This window comes from Canis aureus, chromosome 5, assembly GCF_053574225.1.
Source record: "Canis aureus isolate CA01 chromosome 5, VMU_Caureus_v.1.0, whole genome shotgun sequence".
In the NCBI taxonomy this organism is placed as follows: Eukaryota; Metazoa; Chordata; class Mammalia; order Carnivora; family Canidae; genus Canis; species Canis aureus.
This window is the reverse complement of record NC_135615.1, coordinates 36224116-36247054: the sequence shown is the minus strand read 5'-3', so window position 1 is coordinate 36247054 and position 22939 is coordinate 36224116. Positions and strand designations below refer to the sequence as shown.

The 22939-nt window shown below is 38.7% G+C and overlaps 1 protein-coding gene across 8 annotated transcripts in view; it reads left to right on the top strand.

Moving 5' to 3' along the window:
• Window positions 1-22939, top strand: part of PFDN1 (prefoldin subunit 1) — an 81074-nt gene that overhangs the window by 50655 nt on the left and 7480 nt on the right. For 3 of the 8 annotated variants that reach the window (XM_077897490.1, XM_077897493.1, XM_077897492.1), the window contains one exon: window positions 17239-17291. The exons of the other annotated variants lie outside the window; for them this stretch is intronic. In XM_077897490.1, coding sequence (XP_077753616.1) covers window positions 17239-17274 — 36 coding nt within the window. In that variant the 3' untranslated portion in view covers window positions 17275-17291. Of the gene's footprint in view, window positions 1-17238; window positions 17292-22939 lie in introns of those variants that run through there. 8 annotated transcript variants of the gene reach the window in all.

The following is a 22939-nucleotide window of genomic DNA, read 5'->3' as shown; positions in this document are numbered from 1 at the left end:
AAAAAAAAAAAAAAAAAAAGGCAAAGCACATAGTGTATATTGAAACAGCCCATATTATGCTGGATTGGCCTGAGAGTGGTTAATGATAATAGTATTGAAAGAATCTTGATATATGTCTCTTATATATTGTAATTTGCTTAATGAAGATTAGGTATCACTATCTGAAGATGGTACTGCAATGAGGAAAAAAAAAATTTTTTTTCCAGTTAGGGAAAAGGTGATGGGTAAGAGTAACTTAGTAAAATTTTGGATAATTGCAATTTATTACATTTTCCATATACATTAAGACCTTTGATGAGATATTCTTCTTGGGCTTGAGTGGAAGGTCCATCCTATACATGGTAAAAGTTGGCCTGGGCAAAAGACTGGTTGTTATTTCTTTGGGGCCAAGATTTCCTGAAATGAGGGTGGTTGCAATGACTTCATAGGTCACTTTATCTAATTTGTGTGAGTACTGTTTGAGGCAGTAGTTCAGAATCTGACTCAGCCCTCTGTGGAATTGGTGAGACACCCCCTGTATCCTCCCAGGGATTTCTTAGGGGCACCAACTTGGAATGGCCTGGGTATATAGAGTCTTAGGTTACTTAGGTTTATTTTTGTTTGACTAGTGACCATAATTTAACCAACCTGATAATAGGTTTGTAGCTTAGAAAGGTGTATTTTAAAAGCAAAACATTTATAGCATACAAACAAAAAAAACGAAAAAAGAAAAAACTTACCTTTTAGTAACCAACTTGTTATTGTGTCCTATTTTATCATTTTTGTTAGCCCAGCTGTTCTTGATTGAGTTTTATATCTTCTACTATTTTCAAGGATAGTAGTTTAAAAAACTCTAAATAAAACTATTTCATGTAGATAACCAAAAACCTGTTTTTGTAGCTGTAGGTAAATACATCTAAAAATTATAAGTAACCAGATGTATTGTGTCTGTGATTCTCTTTTTTATGAAAACACAAAAAATAAGTGCTCTATATAAAATTTCAAAATGATATGTCAATAAATATATTACATTAACACTGGTTATCCTAAGGAAATTAGATGGGATATGGGCATGAAGTTATTTTTTTCTTATAATTTTTGCATTGGGTAAATTATAACAAGCATGTGTTTACTTTTATAATTGAAAAGGATATGCCACAGGTAATGATTTTATTTTATAATTTTTAAATTTTTAAAATGATTTTATTTATTTATTCATGAGAGACACAGAGAGAAAGGCAGAGGGAGAAGCACGCTCTCCATGGGGAACCTGGTGCCAGACTCGATCCCAGGATCCTGGGGTCATGACTTGAGACAAAGGCAGACACTCAACCACTGAGCCCTCCAAGTGCCCCCACAGGTGATGATTCTAGCATACTGTTCAGTTTGATGAGTATTAAGAATGTTTTTTTCAAGTAAGCTTCATACTCAGCGTGGAGCTTGAACTTAAGACCTGAGCTGATATTGAAAGTGGCTTAAACCACTTGAGCCACCTTGGCACCCTGAGAAGTTTTTTTCCTCAAAGTTACCTTTTTTTGGAGTTTCTCAAATACTGGTAGAGTATCCTGATATCTGCCAGATAATGGAAATGGGTTAGCTGGCTTGTTGATAAATGAAAATACTACTTTCCCCTCTTCCCTGCACATACCTATAATGTCACCTCTACAGTTTGGTATGTATCATTCCTAATTTTATTTTATGAACACATTCATACACCCATATACACTTTTTTTTTTTTTTAATTTATGATAGTCACACACACAGAGAGAGAGAGAGAGAGAGAGAGAGGCAGAGACACAGGCAGAGGGAGAAGCAGGCTCGCTCCATGCACCGGGAGCCCGATGTGGGATTCGATCCCGGGTCTCCAGGATCGCGCCCTGGGCCAAAGGCAGGCGCTAAACTGCTGTGCCACCCAGGGATCCCGATTTTTTTTTTTTTGAATAAAGAGGAATTATGCTGTATACACAGGTTTTCATTATTTGATAGTTTATCTTTCCACTTCTAGTTTCTAGTTTATATTTTCAACATTCTTGTTTTCCACTTCTCTTACTGTTGTAGGTTATTATCCAACATTTAATTACTGCATGATCCGTACCTCTACATTTAATACACTTTACAGTACTGTCCTAATTTGTATTTTTGATAATATTTCCCACTACATACTCTTCTCTCTCCTCAAGCAAACCTGTATTTTACACTGCCATACTTCTGGGGTTTTGTTACTTCAGCCTAAAGTATATGCATGTCCCCATGTGCACTAATGCACACATACATTGTTAATTGTAGTGTTCAGATTCTGTTTCTTTTTTTTTTTTTCTGATTATTCACTTCGTGATTGAGAGACACAAGTCTGATCTCCATGATGATACTTACCAGTTTCTCCATCTTTCATTTTAGTGGGGATTGGTGTTTAGAGATTACTGTCTGTGTATTTAAGTGCTCATTATTACTGTGTACATAGTTCAGAGGATAGGTTTCATTTTGCTTTATATGTTTGGGAATTTCTCAGGTCTTTGACTTCCGGCTTCCATTGTCGTTGTTGAGAAGGCCTCTGTCAGCTTACTTGTTCATTTGTCTTTTTTTCTCTGTTTACTTTAATTAATTTATTATTTTAAAAAAGATTAATTAATTAGAGAAAGCATGCACAAGAGTGGGAGAAGTGGGGTGGGGGAGACGAGGAGAGAGAATCCTTAAGCAGACACCCCACTGAGCATGGAGCCCAACATGTGGCTGGACCCCAGGACCCTGAGATCACAACCTAAGCCAAAACCAAGAGTTAGCCACCCAACTGAGCCCCTCACCTGTCCCTCAGGTAACTTTTAATATTCTTTTTGTCTTTCATGCTTTGTGGTTTCTTTGTTTTTGTTTTAAAGATTTTAAAGATTTATTTTTATTTATTTATGATAGAGAGAGAGAGAGAGAGGCAGAGACACAAGCAGAGGGAGAAGCAGGCTCCATGCCGGGAGTCTGACGTGGGACTCGATCCTGGGACTCAGGCAGGCGCAAAACCGCTGAGCCACCCAGGGATCCCCTGTTTTTGTTTTGTTTTTAAAGATTTTATTTATTCATGAGAGAACAGAGAGAGAGAGGTAGAGAGAGAAGCAGGCTCCATGCAGGGAGCCCAATGTGGAACTCAATCCTGGGACTCCAGGATCATGACCCGAGCCAAAGGCAGATACTCAACCACTGAGCCACCTGGGCGTCCCATAAGCCACCCAGGCATCCCTGCAGTTTCTTTGGGATATGTTTAGGTGTGGAGTTAGTCTTTTTTAGACTATTTTTTTCTTATTTCTGCTTGGTTTAAGTGGGATTTTCTGAATCTGTGGATTAAAATCTTTCATTAGTTCCGGAAATTCTTACTATTTCTGAATATTACTTCTTCCCTGTTTTCTCTATTAAGTGTCTTCCTTCTGGAGTTTTCTCCTCCTACCTTTACTTATTTATTTTTTTAAGATTTTATTTATTTATTCATTCATGAGAGACAGAGATAGAGAGAGAGGCAGAGACACAGGCAGAGGGAGAAGCAGGCTCCATGCAGGGAGCCCGATGTGGGACTCGATCCTGGAACTCCAGGATCACGCCCTGGGCCAAAGGCAGGCGCTCAACCACTGAGCCACTCAGGGATCCCCCCCCCCACCTTTAAACCAGCTGTTCCCAGCCACCCAGGTGTCCCTGATTTTTCACTCTTAAGTTAGGTCCTTTTTCCTTGTTCTCCGTAATGATTTTATTAGTTTTATAGCATATTGTGGTAATTTGAACTATATGTCACCACTTAAGGTAATTGCAAATAGGGTGTCCTGGGCACCTGGGTGGTCCTGATGCGAGACTCGATCCTAGGACCCCAGAATCATGCTGAGCCGAAGGCAGACGCTCAACTGCTGAGCCACCCAGGCGTCCCTGTAGTTTCAAGTTTTGATCAAAGCTGTTAACTTGGCCCACTTTGTATGCCTCCTCACTTCCTGCCAGTAGTCTGTACAAATGACACTATGGATATACCTTTTTAATGACAGAGGTGCTTATCTGATTCAAGTTCTCTGAAATGAGAACCCATTTTTTTTCTTTTTTTTTTTTTAAAGATTTTATTTATTCATGAGAGACAGAGAGAGAGGCAGAGACATAGGCAAGAGGGAGAAGCAGGCTCCTCGCAGGGAACCTGATGTGGGACTTGATCCCTGGATCCGAGGATCATGCCCTGAGTAGACACTCACCCGCTGAACCACCCAGGCATCAAAGAACCCATTTTCATTAGTATTTCCTGGACTCCCTTTTATCCATGTCTGTTCTTACTGTTTCTTCATGTTTGTCTTCTGCAAATATCCCCCCCAGTCTTTGCTGATGAGTGCGAAGCTTACCTAGAATTTGTTTAGCTCTTGATAAACTCTCTTAAAGCTGTGCATACATTGTTAGCCCATCTAGTGGCCTCACTTACTGGCCCTTTCCTTTTATGGAGCAGAGGTGGGGGTTCTATAACCCTGCTTTCATGTTCCCTTGATGGGAGTTAGATTATTTACCAGAAGGGTAAAGGCAAGTACTACCTTATTGGGAAGGTAGACCATATTTACAAAATACTACGCAAATATCAGGTTATTCTTTGGGTTGTAGTCATTTTACTGGGATTAATTAGAAAATCTTTTCATAAAAAAAAATCTTTTCATAATAGGCTCAAAATATGATAGTATTATTTAGATGTCTATCTCTCCTTTATAAAGATCAGGTTCTTGGAGGAAAAAAATAATCATTTCATCCTAATGGTGATTAGTATAGACCAATGATTCTGGTCCTGGCTAAGAGAAAATATAAAAGGGTGGCTTCAGTATGATAGAGAGTAACCATGTTATTTATGTCTGTTTTTTAAAGATTACGATAATTTTTTAAAGATGGCTGAATGTCTGTAATACGTAATACAGTATATGTTAGAAAAGTACAAAAACTTATTTCTTAAATGACATGGATATAATTGGGGAGTTCGAATGATGACTCTTGAGTCTTATCTTTTTATTATTTTTTTAAGATTTTAAAATTATTTTTAAATAATCTTTACACCTGATATGGGGCTCGAACTTACAACCCTAAGATCAAGAGTTGCACACTCCACCAGCTGAACCAGCCAGGTACCTCTTGTCTGTCTTTATAAAAATAATTTTCGTTTTGAAATGAACATTGCTACAATGGGAAACTAGGTTATTTTTTCGTTGTTTGTTTGTTTTTAGAAAATTCAGTTTTAAAGTTGAGTTAAAACATTGATAGATTAAAAAAAAACATTGATAGATTGAGGCAATATGTTTCTTCTAAAGAGTAAAAAATACTTCCTGTATATTTTGCTTACTTTTTTTGAAGTAAGAAGGATATAATTTTATGGAGTTTGCCTTTAGAAAAACTTGGAATCACTTTTCAGATGAGCTAGAGTTGTTTCTTACCTCTTGCCTAATGAATTTCAAATACTTGGAATCCTTGAGATAACTATAAGGATGTGTGTTTGAGCACATTTTGATGCTCAAAATTGATGTGTTTGAGCACATTTTGACCACCATTCTCTTAGGTTCGCTCCTTTGTTCCACGTGAGAGGCAATCATTGTTTGAAGCCCATTTGCATTTAGTCTAAAGTTCCCATTATATTTTAGACACACGTGTATACAAGTTGATCACTTCCTTTTCTTTATCTTTGACTTGGTCATTGCCCCTTCCACTACCCTGGATAGCTTAGCAGTGACATAATAAGAGTAAGGAAACCCAGGACATTCTGGCCTGCATAATGCCACTTCTGACGCAAAATGTTACAATCTCAGGGTTGTGAAATAGCTCTGCAGCCCATGCTATAAGTAAAATCTAAGAAATTGTAAAAGTCCCTATTCTTGCACAAAAATGACAATTTTAGTCAGATAGTGGTTCCTGAAACAAGTAGGAAGAATGGTGGCAAGGGAACTGGTAGGAGGTGCCTGTGACATTCTGCAGTTGGCTGAGTTTTGAGACTCTGATGAGAAAATGTTTTTGGAGGAGTTCCCGTGATTGTGGAGGTTTTACTCTGCCTATTGAACATCATTTTTTCCGTAGCATGGTGGTAACTGGTAGGCACTTGGCTTGATGTCCAGGTTTTGCCCTGAGTACTTCATTTTTGAGTTGGTACCATTGTGGATATGATGAGAGCCCCTCTTTGGAGGTGATGTCAAGTGGACGCTATTATATGATAGACAGTGATTCTCTTCTGTTTCTGTTTAGATAGAAAAGAGCAGGTAAGAGAAGAGCTAGTGAATGGGATTTTTTAATAGATTATACAAGAATTATATACTGGCATAGCTCAAAATTTATTATCCATTAAGAAATTAGTCATTTATTTTATAGCAAAATATAGCATTTACAGAAATAAATGTTAAAATACATATAGCTTAATAATTATAAAGTGAACACTTGTAACATCATGCAAGCCAAGAAATAAAATATTGACATGCCCCAGAGGCTCTCCCATTCTTTCTCCTCTTCATACAAATGCCATTCCTGCCCCTTCCCATAGCTATAACCCTAACTTTTGTGATAGTTCTTTTTTTTAATTTAAATTCCAATTAGTTAAAATACAGTGTAAAATTAGTTTCAGGTATACAGTATAGTGTGAGTCAACACTTCTGTACATCACAGGTGCTCATCACAAGTCTACTTCTTAATCCCCATCAGTGATTTAACCCACCTCCCTTCTGATAACAGTTTGCTTTTAATAGGTAAGAGTCTGTTTCTTGGTTTGCTCTCTCTCTTGCTTTTCCTTTTGCCTATTTTTTTTCTGAAATTCCACATGTGAGTGAAATCATATGGTATCTGTCTTTCTCTGACTTATTTCGCTTAGTGTAATACTCTCTAGCTCTATCCGTGTCATTGGAAATGGCAAGATTTCATTCTTTTTTATGGCTGAGTAATATTTCACTGTGTGTGTGTGTGTGTGTGTGTGTGTGTGTGTATACATCTGTATATATACACCACATCTTTAACTGTGGATGTCTGTATGTCTTCTTTGGAAATATGTCTATTCCTGTCTTCTGCCTTTTAATTGTATTTTTCAGTTTTTGGATGTTGAGTTTTATAAGCTCTTTATTTATTTTATCTTACTTATTTATGTTTTTTTAAGAGGAGGAGCAAGAGAGAGCATGTGCCTGAGCAGGGGCTGGGGCAGAGGGAAAGGGAGAAAGAGAATCCCAAGCAGAGTCCTTGCTGAGTGTGTAGAGCCTCATGCAGTTGCAGGACTCAGTCTCACGACCTTGAGATCATGACCTGAGCTGAAATCAAGAGAGAAATGCTTAACCAACTGAGCCACCCAGGTGCCCGTCTGCCTTTGAGTTTTGATTGTTTCATTTGCAGTGCAAAAGCTTTTTATTTTGATGTAGTCCCAATAGTTTATCTTTGCTTTTATTTCCCTTGCCTTAGACATATCTAGAAAGAAGTTGCTATGGCTGATATCAAACAAGTTACTGCCTTTGTTTTCTTCTAGGATTTTTTTGGTTTCAGGTCTCATCTTTAGGTGTTTAATCCATTTTTGTTTTTGTATATAGTGTAGGAAAGTGATCTAGTTTCAGGACGCCTAGGTGGCTCAGTGGTTGAGCGCCTGCCTTTGTTTGGCTCAGGTTGTGATCCTGGAGTCCCCAGATTGAGTCCCGCATTGGGTTCCCTGCATGGAGCCTGCTTCTTCCTCTGCCTGTGTCTCTGCCTCTCTCTCTCTCTCTCTCTCTGTGTCTCTCCTGATAAGTAAAATCTTAAAAAAAAAAAAAAAAAAAGAAAGTGATCCAGTTTCATTCTTTTGCTTGTAGCTGTCCAATTTTCCCAACACCATTTGTTGAAGAGATAGTCTTTTTCCCATTACATATTCTTTCTTGCTTTATTGAAGATTAATTGACCATATAATTGTGGGTTCATTTCTGGGTTTTCTATTCTGTTCCGTTAATCTGTGTTCTATTTTTGTGCCAGTACCATACTGTCTCAATGACTACAGCTTTGTAATATAACTTGAAGTGTGGAATTGTGATGCTTCCAGCTTTGCTTTTCTTTTGTTTTTTTTCAGGTTCCATAAACATTTTAGGATTGCTTGTTTTAGCTCTATGAAAAATGTTATTTTGGCAGGGATTGCATAAATGTGTAGATTGCTTTGGGTAGTATGGACATTTCATTTATTTATTTATTTGTTTATTTATTTATTTATTTAAAAGATTTTTATTCATTCATTCACACACACACACACACACACACACACAGGCGCAGAGACACAGGCAGAGGGAGAAGCAGGCTCCATGCAGGGAGCCCGATGCGGGACTTGATCCTGGGTCTCCAGGATCAGGCTCTGGGCCGAAGGCGGCACTAAACCGCCGAGCCACCCGGGCTGCCCTAGTATGGACATTTTAACAATATTTGTTCTTCTAGTCTATGAGTATGGAATGGAATGTCTTTTCGTTTCTTTGTGTCATCTTTAATTTCTTTCATCAGTGTTATGTATTCAGGGTATAGGTCTTTACCTCTTTGATTAGGTTTATTCCTAGGTATCTAACTGTTCTTGATGTAATTGTATTCTTTCTTTTCCTTTTTTTTTTTTTTCTTAAATTTTAAGATTTTTATTTATTTGAGAGGGAGTGTACCAGCAGGGGGAGGGGCAGAAGGAGAGAGGGGAAGCAGGCTGTCCGCTGAGCAGGGAGCCTGATGCAGGGCTGTATCCCAGGACCCTGGGATCATGACCTGAGCTGAAGGCAGATACTTAACTGACTGGGCCACCCAAGTGCCCCCTACTTTTTTTTAAGTATAGCTTTACTAGTATAGCTTTACTAGCTATTTGTACTTCCCCAAACAATGTAATTTACTCTGGTTTGTTTTTGCACTTTATATGAACAAAATCACTATATAGATTTTTTTTGCTTTCTTTTTACTCAGTTTTGTGTTTGTAACCTCCATGTTACTTGATATTGTGATTTATTTTCATTGCTATTCCATTATGTATTCCATTATGTAAAGTTACCACAGTTTATCTTTGTATACAGTCCATTTTTATTCTTAACAAGTCAAGATGTTCTCATAGAGTGTTGATACGGTTTATCTTTTAGTCATTTGCTGAAGGGAGCTGTTTTTCAGAGACCTCACTCTAACCCAAGAGAATTTGAGTACTGAAGTATAAAATGTTCGTACTTTAAGAATTAGCTTGATGGTGTCCTACTTTCAGCTAGGTCACTAGACCCTCTGAGTGGCTTTTTCTTTTTTTCTTTTAATTCAAAAAGGTAATTCCAAGTTAGTAAATTCATCTCTTTTCATGTTTTGACTTGGAGAGTTGTGAGTGATGTTTCTCTTGCTGTCCCATACTTTGGGATTTCACATATGAATACTTTTCTCTTTATAGAGTTCATTTGCATTTCAACATTTGTAAAAATGGATGTTTAAAATAGTTTTTAGTTATTTAAGACTTAAATCTAAAAGAGCCTGATGGTTGGAAGCCCTAGAGTTTATAGTGAACTATATATATTCTCTATGTTCTGGTGTCTTGGGGCTCAATGTAGCTGCCTAATCTTCCTCTTTGACTTTTAAAGAATAGGCATGAGTCTGAAAAAGCCCTATATGGTCTTTTTCTGGTTGAGTATTCTTTATTGGTTGTTACAATATTTTCAGTACTTTGGTCAGTTGTACATGTGTTATGATCCAAGTGCTAATATTTATTTAAATGTAAACTATGATATAATATATTTCACTTCCTTATTAGAAATATTTCAGCTCAGGGATGCCTGACCGGCTCAGTCGGTATAACGTAACTATTTCAGGATTGTCAGTTTGAGCTCCGTATTGGAGGTAGAGTTTACTTAAAAAAATATTTCAGCTCTGATGAGAACTTAGATGTGAACATTTCAAATAGATTTGCCCTGTTAACTAGACAGCCTTTCTTATTTGTAAAATATATATTACAAGTATCTTACACATACACCCCTCTCATTTCATCTATTCACTGATATGTGTATCTTCATTTCATGATTAAGGTAAAAGAAGGATTTGCATTCCAGTTAAATTTGAGTTTAGCTTTCTGCATCTTGCATCTGTTAATCCTTTCTTCTAGAATGCATTCCCAGGGTGCCTTGATTTCCTTGGAATATTTGCCTATAGCCTATAGCTATGCCTTTGAATGCTTCAGGGGCTGCTGACTGACCTCAAGTTTCACTACTTTGTGTTTTATATGATCTAACTTTTCTCTGTGCCTGTGAATATTTCTCCTTATCCGCCCCCCCCCCCATGCCTGAGAGTTCCTGTAGTCACTTTCAGCCTACTAAAGAATGATTTCTTTCGATGAGGTAGACTTTGAATTTTCTTCCACGTTATTGCATGCCTCCCTGCTCTTGTATCTAGATGGTAAGGGGAAATTAATCAGTATGCACATTTTCTTTACCCTAGATTCTGACTCTGGTCATTTCTTATAGCCACAGGTCTTCCCAAACCTGAAGTAATAGATACTGGCCGGAGGAAGTGAGTTGTTTAATACATGTGGACAGGCCACACCTGTATTAATGAGCATACTCTGCATGTCTACTCGAAAGAACAAGATCCATACTGATATTTGAACCATAAGTAGAGATCTCCAAGTGTACTAGATTTACAACAGAGCATTCATTACCCTAGATTCCTAATTTAAATACCTTCTGCTGAGTTAAGAGTTCTGGATTGTAGCCCTTGCTGTAAGCTTCAGTATCCTCATCTGTAAGATGAGAGGTTGGGTTAGAAAATACCTACACTTTTGTTAAGTTAATCATTACAACTTTGGTATTCTTCTGAATTGACACTTGAGGAGCAAAAATGCCCCTTACAAAACAAGATGGAAGGAGGCAAAACAAAACAAAAACCAGTTTCATGTCCAGATTTGATTTAAGAGGTTAATTGAAATTCTTTTCTTTGAAGGTAGAATAAAAGTAGTCTCCTCATAGCTTTGCCATTTAAAATGTAATAAAAGGTAACAGCATCTCTTGATATCTTTGTAGTAGTTGCTTAATTACTGAAATCACAGATGTGCATGTGATAGCTTAAGGTAGTATATTAGGCATCACTTATTTTAGAGGTACTTTTGGATAGAGCTGTATTATTAATTCCACATACATAAATTAAAATTACATACCCAGGAAGATATCATTTTACTGATTTGTAGTGCTTTATCCTATACTATCTTATAAAATACATAATACTTAGAATAGTGGCAAAAATGTTCAGAAAATATTCATAAATTATAAATTCCTGAATGTATTGGACATTTTATCTTATTAAATATAAAGATGTATTTTTATGAGTTTTAATCTACTGGTGCAGATAGTTCTATTACTTTACTATTTTTCTCATTTTCCAGAATTTTCACTACATTATTTTTTTCATTTATAAACATTTATATGCTGTCTTCCTAATTTTGATTAATTAGAAGAGTTTCTCCTACCTCATTTTGTCTTGCTTACAAATCTTTCAGTTGTCACCAGCATAATAAAAATATTTGAATTCCCTCACTATTCATGATATGAAGCCATTCTTTTTGGGTACATAATTATCTTGTAAGCGACTTCTTCCAAAATGGACACAGATGCATTTTATTCCTAACTTTTGTGTAAAACAGCTTAGTTCATTTTATTCTGCTTTTGTTTTTAAGAAAACACATGTGAGGGTGGAACAGTCCTCCAGATCAGGAAGCATTATCGGTTTCCACTGATGTTTTATATGTACTGTTTTTATATGAGACTCTAAAAGTTCGAACTCTGCATGATGTTATAAAGACATGGAAAATGATTCTTTCTTAGGGTTGGAGGAAGTGATGACTAGTGTTTTTTTTGCTGGTAGTATCTGATAATCCCCCCTCCATTTAGCTATTCTAGGCATGTTTAGTTGTCAGGCGTTGTCGGACTAAATAGCTAAAAATAATAAATAAGGGGGAGGCTGTTCTAAGGCCAGCTCTTGCCACTATCTGTAATCTGTTTAATTTAGTTCCTAGGGAGAAAGGGCAAAAGGAACATGGTGCCATTCCCATTGAATGGATTTTTTGTTTAAAGTGCTAACAAGAACATTGTTTGAGCTCTCCTTTTTCCCAAACCCCAGTGGCTCACGCACCCACATCCACTTGCAGTGTAGAGCCGGAGCTTGGGGGCTTAAAGAGCATGCTCCAATCAGTAGTTATGCTAGAGGTTAATCAGGTGATTGTGGTCTTTTAATGTGGCTTTTGACAGTGGAAATAAGCAGTTGGTGTATGAGAGAGGGTGAGAGGGAGAAAATGGTGATTATAGATGGGGGAGTTAGTGTGAGAATAAAGAAACCTTTCTATTCAGTCCTTTTTCCTAACTCTTTGTTCAGGGAGTCAGGTTGTTTGATGACATTTGCACACATTTGACTGCAGTATACCTCTGCAGTTTTAACCCACAGTGCCAATGTGAAGCTCTCCTTGAATTCGGCTCTTGACTTGCCTTTGCCTTTGCTTTTTTCTAATAATAGAAATAACTTCCTATAAAGTAGAGATAGCAATCTGGTACTTGTTTGTAAACCTGTTGATCATTGAGGGAATGATTTAAATGCCTTTCCTGTCCCTTGCTATGTATTCACCAGTGATGGAGTATATGAAAACTAGGACCAACTTTTCAGTTATATTTTTGGCATTCTACAGTTTTTGTTGAACCACCAAAGGAATTACTGATTTTTATAGTCTTGGGTTGCCTACTGATTTTTATATCTGAAGTCATATCCAGAATCCGTTCCTTTGTGCAATTTTTTGTTCTTTGGGAATGGGGGGGAGGTGGTCTGAACCTGACCGCTTTATAAGCACCAAAGAAAGAAATGGATTGGTTTTATTGGAGATTCTTTGGGGAGAAATATCTTGGGGAAACCTGTATTAATGTAGATCCTGGTGTTTACCTAAAGATTTGGGATCTGAGCACTTTACTATAGGTTTTGGGAATGCTTACTTTTGGACATTTTTTAAGTCACCAACCTGCCCTACTCCCTAAGTTAATGAAATCATGATTTTATTTTATTTATTTATTTATTCATGAGAGACACAGAGGCAGAGACATAGGCAGAGGGAGAACCAGGCTCCCTGTGGGGAGGCTGATACGGCATTCGATTCCAGGGATCATGCCCTGAGCCAAAGGCAGACGTTCAACCACTGAGCCACCGAGGCGTCCTGAAATCATGATTTTAACTGAACTAAAGGTTTTTCAAATATGTACAAATCTTCAGGATTATCTGTGTCATATATATGATAAAGTCTTGTGATTCATGTGGAGTGACATATCTGGCAGTACTTTAAATCTTTAAAGTAGCTCAAAACATGTAATTTGTGGTTGAGTTTAATTAGCTCCAGAAATTTGTAAAGAGAAACTTCACTTTCTGTTCGGAACCTGGGTTTTCTTTGGAGTTCAAATTCAAAGCCTTCGTTAAAGCATACTTTCTGAGTGCTTTCTTTAGATAAGTGGTGAAGAAAAATATAAAGAAGGAGCTTTTGATTGTAGGCCGTGACATAGTCAGGGAGAAGCAGACTTCCTGCAAGGAGCCCGGTGTGGGACTCAATCCCAGGACCCCAGAATCATGACCTGAGCCAAAAGCAGATGCCTAACTGACTGAGCCACCCGGGCGCCCCAATGCATATTTTTTTAAAAGTATTATTAAATGTTTGCTGAGTGTCCGGATTACACATGGTATGTCTGTGGAGGCTTTTTGTTCTTACTTTCATACTTACATACAGTCGATTGTATTCGCTATATGCCATGCACTGTTACATGCAATGAAGACAGAATTAGCAAAGGCTCTGATGGGAATGGAGTTTATATTCTGGTGAATGGAAGAGGGCAGCATATAATAAACAATATAATTTATGCATGCTTAAAAGTAAAATATTTTGGAGTAAGGAGACCGAGAATGATGGGAGTGTACAATCTATTTTATATGGTGTTGACAGGGAAGGTTTTTCTTATAAGGTTATTTGAGCAGAAGCCTGAAGGGAGTGAGGTAGCAAGCTCCCTATACATCTGGGAGCAGAGGATTCCAAGCAAAGGGACTAGCAAATATAAAAACCTGAAGGTGAGACTTCAGTTGACCAGTTGGGAGAATAGCAAGGAGGCCATTTCATCTAGAGCTGAGTGAGGTAGAGAATACTAAGAGAAGAAATCAGGGAAGAGATGAGGAATAGATTTCATAGGGCCTTGGAATTGGGAGTTTGGAGATGGTTTTGAACAGATGAATTGCATAATCTGATTCATACTTTAACAGGACCAGACTGGATGCTATATTGAAAATAGATTAGAGGTGACTTAGTTGGTTAAACGTCTGACTCTTGATTTTGGCTCAGGTCATGATCTCTGGGTCATGGGATTGAGATTGTGTCGGGCTCTGTTCTCAGTGAGGAGTCTGCTTGAGATACTGTCCCTCTGCCCCCCTCAAAATAAATAAACAAATCTTAAAAAAAAATTATAGAGGAGAAGGGTGGAAACTTGGAGATATATTAGAAGGCTGTTACATTATCCAGGTGAGAGATTGCTAGTATCTTGGACAGGGCAGTGCCAGTGGAGGTGGTCAGACTCTGGATATATTTTAAGGTAGAGCCAAAGACAGTTGGGTGTGGGGATGAAAGAGACGACTCAAAGTTTTGGCCCCTCCTTCCTTCCACGTGTATCACTCATTTTCCTCTTGGAGAGATCTGGAATGGGCTCATGGGAGAGGGGTCATTTCACTTGGACTTTGAAGGTTACAATTTTGCTTGATTAGGGCTGAGCCAGGGGGGAGAACATTTCAGATCAAATAAATAGTGGGAACAAATGTCTGGAAGTAGAGTGGTAAAGGAGGCTGGGGTGAGAAATGAGACTAGAGAGGTCTAAGAGAAAAGAGTTAAGGCTAAAATGGATGAAATCTGCATTGTTTCTCCTCACTTTGTTTAAGTACTACTTGTTCTGGGCAAGTGGTTATTCCTACTGTCAATGCTATTCATGTAGTGTGATTTCCACCCAGCATTCCATGTATACTGCGTTTCACAGAGATTCCACATGTTTATGGGAACAGATGTGCTATTGGTCATTCATTAGTCAATTTTTCCTACTTGATCTTAATGTTTCAAAAGTAATTTTAAAAGCAAATTGAAAGTTTGGTTTGTGATACCCAAGTAGAGGTACTGAATAGACAGTTGGATATATGAATCTGGTACTCCAGGCTAGTGAAATACAATTGAGAATTATTTAAAAATTGTCAGTTTCTAGGTGTCATTTAAAGTTACAGAACTGGATTTAATCAACTAAGGAGAAAAGGCAGCTAGAGAAAGAATGAATGAAATTCATGGACCAAGCCCATCAGCACTGTAGCTGGATGTAAAGCTCTTTCCAGAGGTGTGGACAGTGTGTAGTGTTGAGTCCAAAGAACTAAGTGAGTGCCCATGTGGGCAAGCCTGTGCTGAGAAGGGGCTTACTCCCTCCATAGTTAGGAGGCTGTTCAGGCCCTTGGTTTTGTGGTGGCAGCTGGAGCTGTCAGCTTACCTACACTTGAGTTAGAAATGCTTTGTGGACTTCTCTTAACTAGTACTGACTCTGGAGTTGGGCAAACCTGGTCTGCTGAGGGAAGCAGGTTTGTTCCTTTGGGGAGGGGTTGCAGGAGGTAGAGGCTGACATCAGCTTAGGCTCAGAGCTGAGTGCTCTGTACTGCAGGGGAGTGGTTGAACACAGTTCATTTACAGCAAAGAAGATAAGCAGCCCTGCTGTGCATCTGTGGTATCTTGAGTCATATTTGAGGGTGGTGGGACCTTACATGGGTGAACACAAACATGCCTACTAGTTTTGAAGGTTAAAAGTTTCCTAAAGGGATTTTATAATGACTACTTTATCCATATACATTCTCACATATGCACACACATAAATATGTGCACTTTCCTACCCTCTTTCAGTATATACTAAGAAAAGTTTTAACTTTTAGAATTTTTTTTTAGTTCATCCTGAAGATTTTTAGCAAGTAGTAGGTATTGCTTTTCTTTACTCGGATATGTGCAGCATAATGTCTGGACATAATAATTAAGGATGTAAACTCTGGAATCAGACAAATATGAATTTGAACTCCAACCCTGCTGCTTACTACACATTGGATAAATTACTTAGTGCCTCTAAGCCTAAATCCATTCTTCTATAAAATGGTAACAACAACAGTATTGATGGAGAGGGAGAGGAAGTAATCCCTTTCTTATCTGCCTAAGTATGGAGCCAACTGAAAGGCAGATTGAGATAAAAAATTGTTTTAAAGATTTTATTTATTTATTCATGAGAGAGAGAGAGAGGGGAGAGAGAGGCAGAGACATAGGCAGAGGGAGAAGCAGGCTCCATGCAGGGAGCCCGATTTGGGACTTGATCCCAGGTCTCCAGGATCAGGCCCCCAGACTGATGGTGGCGCTAGACTGTGGAGCCACCGGGGCTGCCGAGATAAAATTTTTTATATATTTTTTCTCTATTAGTTAAATATAATGTTGAAGAATATGGCTTCAGTATGCAGCAATAACAGCAGTTTCTGAATGGATCCAGAATTAGGCATACTGATGAGATTAATTTCTCCAGCAAATCTCTGCATTTGTGGGACAACCACGGGTCTCTTGCTGCAGAGGCACGCTGAGACTGTCAAACAAATGAGGAAAATACGTACCTGTTGCAAGCAGGCAGATCCTGGCAGAGCAGAAGGGGTTGAGCAACATTACTTTTTTCCTGGTCAGAAAATCCACTAATCTTCCTGAGAGTAAATTGAGGCCAGGGCTATAGCTGAGGAACAAAGGAGGTGAGGAGGATAAGCATTTCTCCTTTTAAAAATTTCTACCTTTTGTAGGGAGGGAGCGGCAGTAATCTCTGTACTCACCGTGGGGCTTGAACTCACAACCCTGAGATCAAGAGTCTCATGTTCTACCAACAGAGCCAGCCAGGCACCGCCCCCCCCACCCCCTGCCAGATGCCTACCTTTTAACATTATACATGTAAATCATTTGACACTATGCATTTATTATCAAGTAAATGCTCAATAAATAGAAGATTTGTTGTTTACATATGGTGGATGCTCAGGAGCGACTTACTATTGAGCATATTGCCACCAAATGTTTATAAGATAAAGTGTTTTTTTAAATTTGGAAAAAAATTGAAGATAAATATACAAAGCTAACTTAATGAACACCTGTTCACTACCCAGGATTAATGTTAATATTTTGTAATATTTACTTTTTCATTATTATTTTACAAAAATAAAACAATACTAATGAAATTGACATCTCCTTTGTAACTTCCTTTCCAGGCCCACCTCAGTTTTCTTCCCATTCACCAGAAGTAACTACTGTCCAGTTTTTTGTATGTATCTTTCCATTCCATGTTTTTTGGCATCTTATATTTAACAAATAACATCATAGTGTTCGTATCTTTCAGTAACTTTTTTTTTTTTAAGTTCTCCCCACACTAATATATGTAGTTCACTCATTTAAATTACTCTAGAGTATTCCATAAGAGCAAAGGACCCATTATCTATAGCTTCAGTATATATCATGTCAGTGTGCCCAGAGGGCCCAGTGACTTCTTCCATGCATAGCATAAATACAACTATTGGTAGGGCTAGTTGAGGGGCTCAAGGATGCAAGTGCCAGCAGATTAGTGATGTCTGCTGCTCTGCTGCTCTTATTTCCTAATAGCCATGGATTCCTTGGTGAAGCCATCTCATGAATTTCATGGCCTTTCCCTGTGTTTTATTTATTTTTTATTTATTTTATTTTATTTTCCCCTGTGTTTTAAAAGTAGAGATCAAATATTCTTCATAGAGCCAGAACTAGAATCAGGGAAAGAGAGGAAGATGGGTAGGAACTCAAGATTCTAGATTCCAACCACAATAATCATTTTACCCTGCAAGAAATGGAGGTTGCTGTACTGTAGTTGAATATTCCTAGTAGCTGGGCCTTATAAGTTAGTAGTCCTTTTCTTATGAAATGATAACCCTCCTAAACACCACCAACTCTTTGAATAGAAAGATTGTAAGTGGCTCCTAAGTGATCTAGCATCTGGAAATTGAAGAAAGGGCTAAGTGAAAACCACCCTTTGAATCATGTTTGCAAAGAAGTGTGCCAAGTGCTCTTTTATTATTCCAGTGTCATTATAAATTTAATTGGTGTTATGTCAGCTACTTAGATCAGAGCTAATAGCATATTAAACTCCATTCTGTTTGTACCAGTTCCATGGTAACTTGGGTGTGTGTAGAGTTGGGACAAGTGGCAGCTGTGACGTCTGGTCTGTAGAGTAATTTCATCATGGTATGAGCTCCTGGATCACCCCAGATGGAGAAGTGTCACTGGGTGATGTGAGCTGACCTCCTGGTGCCCTTTAGAGTACTGCAAGCAATGTGAGCAAAGACTCTAGGTTGTTTGACCTATAGGTTTAGCTTAGAGTTTGAGAACCGTAGTAATCTTTGGTGATACTGAGAGGTATAACTATTATTTTCCCTTTTCTCTTTCTTAATGAAAAGAAAGCACATTTGGGGGGAAAGCTTTATAAATAGCTCTTTGATATTGTATATTTGTAGTTCTCCAGTTCTGCCCTCTGCTGACCTAGACAAATCAGCAAAGGGAGGTGCCTATGAGTCATCAATCTGTGCTTGTGGTAGCTTTGAGCTCTTGCTTGTTTTCACTGTTCCCATTCCTTTTATGGGTTTCCGGTTGCCATATCTCTATTTTTTTAGTTGTATAAATATGTTCCTCAATTGGAAAGTAGTAATGTGAGCACATAGAAGTTTCCTTACCCTTGTTTGTTCATTAGTTCTCCCAAAGTACTTAATTAACTCATTAATCTAAATATTTAGTGTTTACACTTATAACATTAAAGTTAGTTTTCAGAAATTAATACGTCAGTTTATTTTACCTTGGCCCATTTGTGTGTGATTCTCTTAAGTTTTTGGGTAGAGCAAAGACTGATTTGTTGTGAAAGTAATTCATTAGGAGCTTGCCTTGCTATGCCTGTTTTTAAGATTTATTTAGTTGTTTTAGAGAAAGAGAGAGCATGACCAGAAGGGGCCATAGGGAGAGGGGGAAAGAATGACAAGCAGACTCTATGCTGAGTGCAGAGCCTGACATGGGGCTCAACTCGGGGCTCAATCTCAAGACTCTGAGATCACTACTTAAGCCAAAACCAAAAGTTGAAGGCTTAACTGACTGCGCCATGCAGGCACTCCACCATGCTTGTTTTTAAACACAGGGCTTTTATGCCCTGTCTTTTCTTCTTGGTTCAGCATTTTGAGAAGACTGGGAATTTCTTTTTATTTTTAATTGAGGTAAAGTTCATGTAACATAAAATTGCAATATTGTGCAACCATCTCCACTCTCTGATAGAACATTTCATCACCCCCCAAAAGAAACCCTTACCCATGGTCACGGGCCATTTTCCCTCTCCTCAGCACCCAGCAGTCTTATCTGTTGTCTGTATAGATTTGCCTATTATTATATTCATATAAATGGATCATACAGTGTGTGGATTTTAGTATCTGGCTTCTCTCACTTAGTTCCATGTTGTCAAGGTTTATCCATGTTGTAGCATGAGTCAGAACTTCATTCCTTTTTATGGCTGAACAGTAAGCATTCCCTTGTAGGAGTATATCACCCTTTGTTGTTTCCATTTTTGGGCTATTGTGAATATTGCTGCTATGAACATTCAGAAGTTTTGTTTGGACACCTGTTTTCATTTCTCTTGAGTATACACCTAGGAGTGGAATTGCTGGGTCATGTGACAGTTTTAGCTTCTAACTTCTTAAGGAATGGCCGAACTGTTTTCCATAGCAGCTGCATCATTTTACATTCCCACCAGCAGTATATGAGAGTTCTGATATCTCCACATCGTTTTCAGTACTTATTTTCTGGTTTTGATTATAGTCATCCTGGTAGGTACAAAGTAGTGTCTCATTGTGGGGTTTTTTAAGTTTTTTATTTTTTTGATTTTTATTTATTTATTTGAGGGAGAGAGAGAGAGAGTGCAAGAGCACACACTACAAACAGGAGTTGGGGAAGCAGAGGGGAGGTGAATGGGGAAAGAATTCTCAAGCAGACTCTGGCCTGAGTGCCAAGCTCATGAGGGGCCTGATCTCATGACCAAAGATCATGACCTGAGTTAAAACCAAGAGCTGGACACTCATCCACCCGAGCTGCCCAGGCACCCCTCATTGTGGTTTTTATTTGCATTTCCCAAAGGACGAATAAGGTTGAACATATTTTGTTGTGCTTATTGAACATTTATATATGTATATATTTTTTTTTGAGAAATGTCCTTTTAAGTCCTTTACCCATTTTTTAATCCTGTTATCTTTTTGTTGTTAAGTTGCAAGAAAATTGAAATTCTTGATTTGCTTGGAGCAGAGAGTAGTGCTGAAATGACTTCAGGTGGTTGCCTCATGTACCTCCCTGTAGTCTTACCCTCACAGTTGAGTCAGGCGCACCTCCACTTCCAAGAATTTGAGGTGTTGCCCTTACTTCCTCTCTGAGAAGGCACACCCTTTTCCACCTACTCTTATCATGCCTGCAGGCCAAACTCCACTGTACATACTGTTGATTGGATTCTCTAGCTCTTGTAAGACTAGGGCAAACTAAAGAAAGGCACCCTGAAGTAGTAAAACTTACCTATTTGCTCATTTGGAAGGCTTGTAGAGAGAGTATTTGGCCGAGAGAGTCCCAGAGTTACAAGAAGATTGTAACAGATTCCTCTAGTCTATAAAAAATAAGCACAATAGTAATTGAAGATTGGAGACATCTGGGGAGCAAATGGGAGGTAAGGAAGTAGAGGGAGCTACTAAAAGCTTGGTTCAAGAAATTGTGCTAAGAAGGAAAGGAGAGAAAGGGGAGAGTACTTGCAGGGAATGTGAGTACACGAAAGTGTTTTTTAAATAATCTGCCTCAACAAGAAAGATTTTGCAGAGAAAGAAATTGAAAATTAGGAAAAAAAGGAAAAGGCTTACTGCAGCAGTGAGTTTTGAGAGGGTGAGTGGAGATTGAACCAGTGCCCAAGTGGAAGAGTTGTGTTCTGACAGAAGCAGGGACACTGCATTTTAACACAGGGGAGAGAAGAGGATATATGTATAGGTGTGGGTCAGGTAGTAGATGTGGTAGCAGAGGGAAGAGTGAATTCTCATGAGATTGCTTGTATTTTCTCAGTGACCTGAGATGGAGAGGGGAGGAGAGAGTGAGTATAGGAGATTTGAGGAGACAAGATAAAGTATGAAATAGTTATTTTGGAGAATACACAAGTGACCTTATTAAAGTAGTTTAATAGGATAGTAGGACAATGTTGAGTGCTCATTTGAGATTCATGGTCCTGAATTTAAAGTGAAACCATTCTGTGCATTTAAGTGTTCTTCTCTAGCAACATGTAGGTACAATCATGGAGTAGGCAAAGGGTTGGGTTTAACTTGGGTTGGCATTTGCCAGGCAGGTGCAACAGAGGGAGAACAGAGCAAAGAAGAAAAGGATGTTTGTAAGGGGTTAATATAAATGTACTGTGGAAGCTTAGTTTGGTAGGGTGGGTAGTGGGGGAAAGGACATGGAAACAATAATGTATAATGAAAAACTTGTCATTGAGATGAGGTTGAAGAAGTGCTGGAGTTGGGGCACCTGGGTCGCTCAGTTGGGTTAAGCCTCTGCTTTCAGCTCAGGTCATGATCCCTGGGTCCTGGGATCAAGCCCCATGTTGGTCTCTCTGCGTGATGGGGAGCCTGCTTCTCCCTTTCCCTCTGCCTGCCACTCCCCCTGCTGTGCTCCCTCTCTCCTTTCTCTCTTTGTCAAATAAATAAAATCTTAAAAAAAAAAAAAAAAGTGCTGGAATTGAGTTTTCAGATAAAGCAGGCTGGAAAAATACAAAGTAGTGGTGGTGAACCTGAAATTTTGGAGATGGCACAGTTGATGGTGATGACATGGTACCTAGGGTATGACTGTGGGCAGGTGGCTGAGGTGGAGTGAAGTAAAAATTGCAAGGGGATGGGACGTCATGGTATTGGATGGATCATCTGCCTTCTTGTTGGAGGCACTTTGAGTAGTGCAGCAGTGGTGGAAAGGAAGACAGTGAGCCATTAGTGAATGAAGGACAGTATTCCGGAAATTATAGATTGCAGTAACAGGAAGGTGGGGAGAGGATGATGATAAGGCATGATGCCACAAACTTCAAGGACCAGAATTTTGAAGGAAAAAAGAAAATGGTTTGGCACTAGGCTGAATGGATGGATGGATGGAAATTTGGGCTTTTATTAGGTAGCTTTCATCGAAAGTTAAACATCTCTGAAATCTCTACCTGTTGGAATCAGTTCTTTTAAGACTTTTTTTTTTTTTTTTTAAGATTTTGAGAGAGAGTGTGTGAGCGAGCAAGCATGAACGGGATGAGGGGCAGAGGAAGAGGGAGAAGCAGGCGCCCCACTGAGCAGGGAGCTTGATCGGGCCTTGATCCCAGGACCCTGGAATCATGACCTGAGCCGAAGGCAGATACTTAACCGACTGAGCCACCCAGGGATCTAAGACTCACTTTTTTTTCTTAAGAACAGAGACTGACAGACTATAGCTTACTGGCCAGATCCAGCTTGCTGCTTGTTTTTGTGTTTTTAGAACATAGCTGTTATCCTCATTTGTTTATACTGCATGCATAGTTTACACATTGTCTATGGCAGCTTTTATGCTATGGTGGTAGAGTTGAGTAGTTGGTTGTGACAGAGACTACAAAGATATTGACTATCTGGCCCTTTATAGAAAAAGTCCAGTTTGCTGACTCTCACTTTTGAACATTGGTTCTCAAACTTAAGTGTGCCTCAGAATCACCTGGAGGGCTTGAAAACACAGATTGCTGGGCCCCATCTCTAGAATTTTTTGATTCAGTGCATCTGGGTTAGGGCCTGAGATTATGCTTTTTGCACAAGTTCGCAGGAGTTGCTGATGCTGGAAAAATTCCAGGGACCACATTTTAAGAGCCATTGCATTAAGATATTTAAGGTG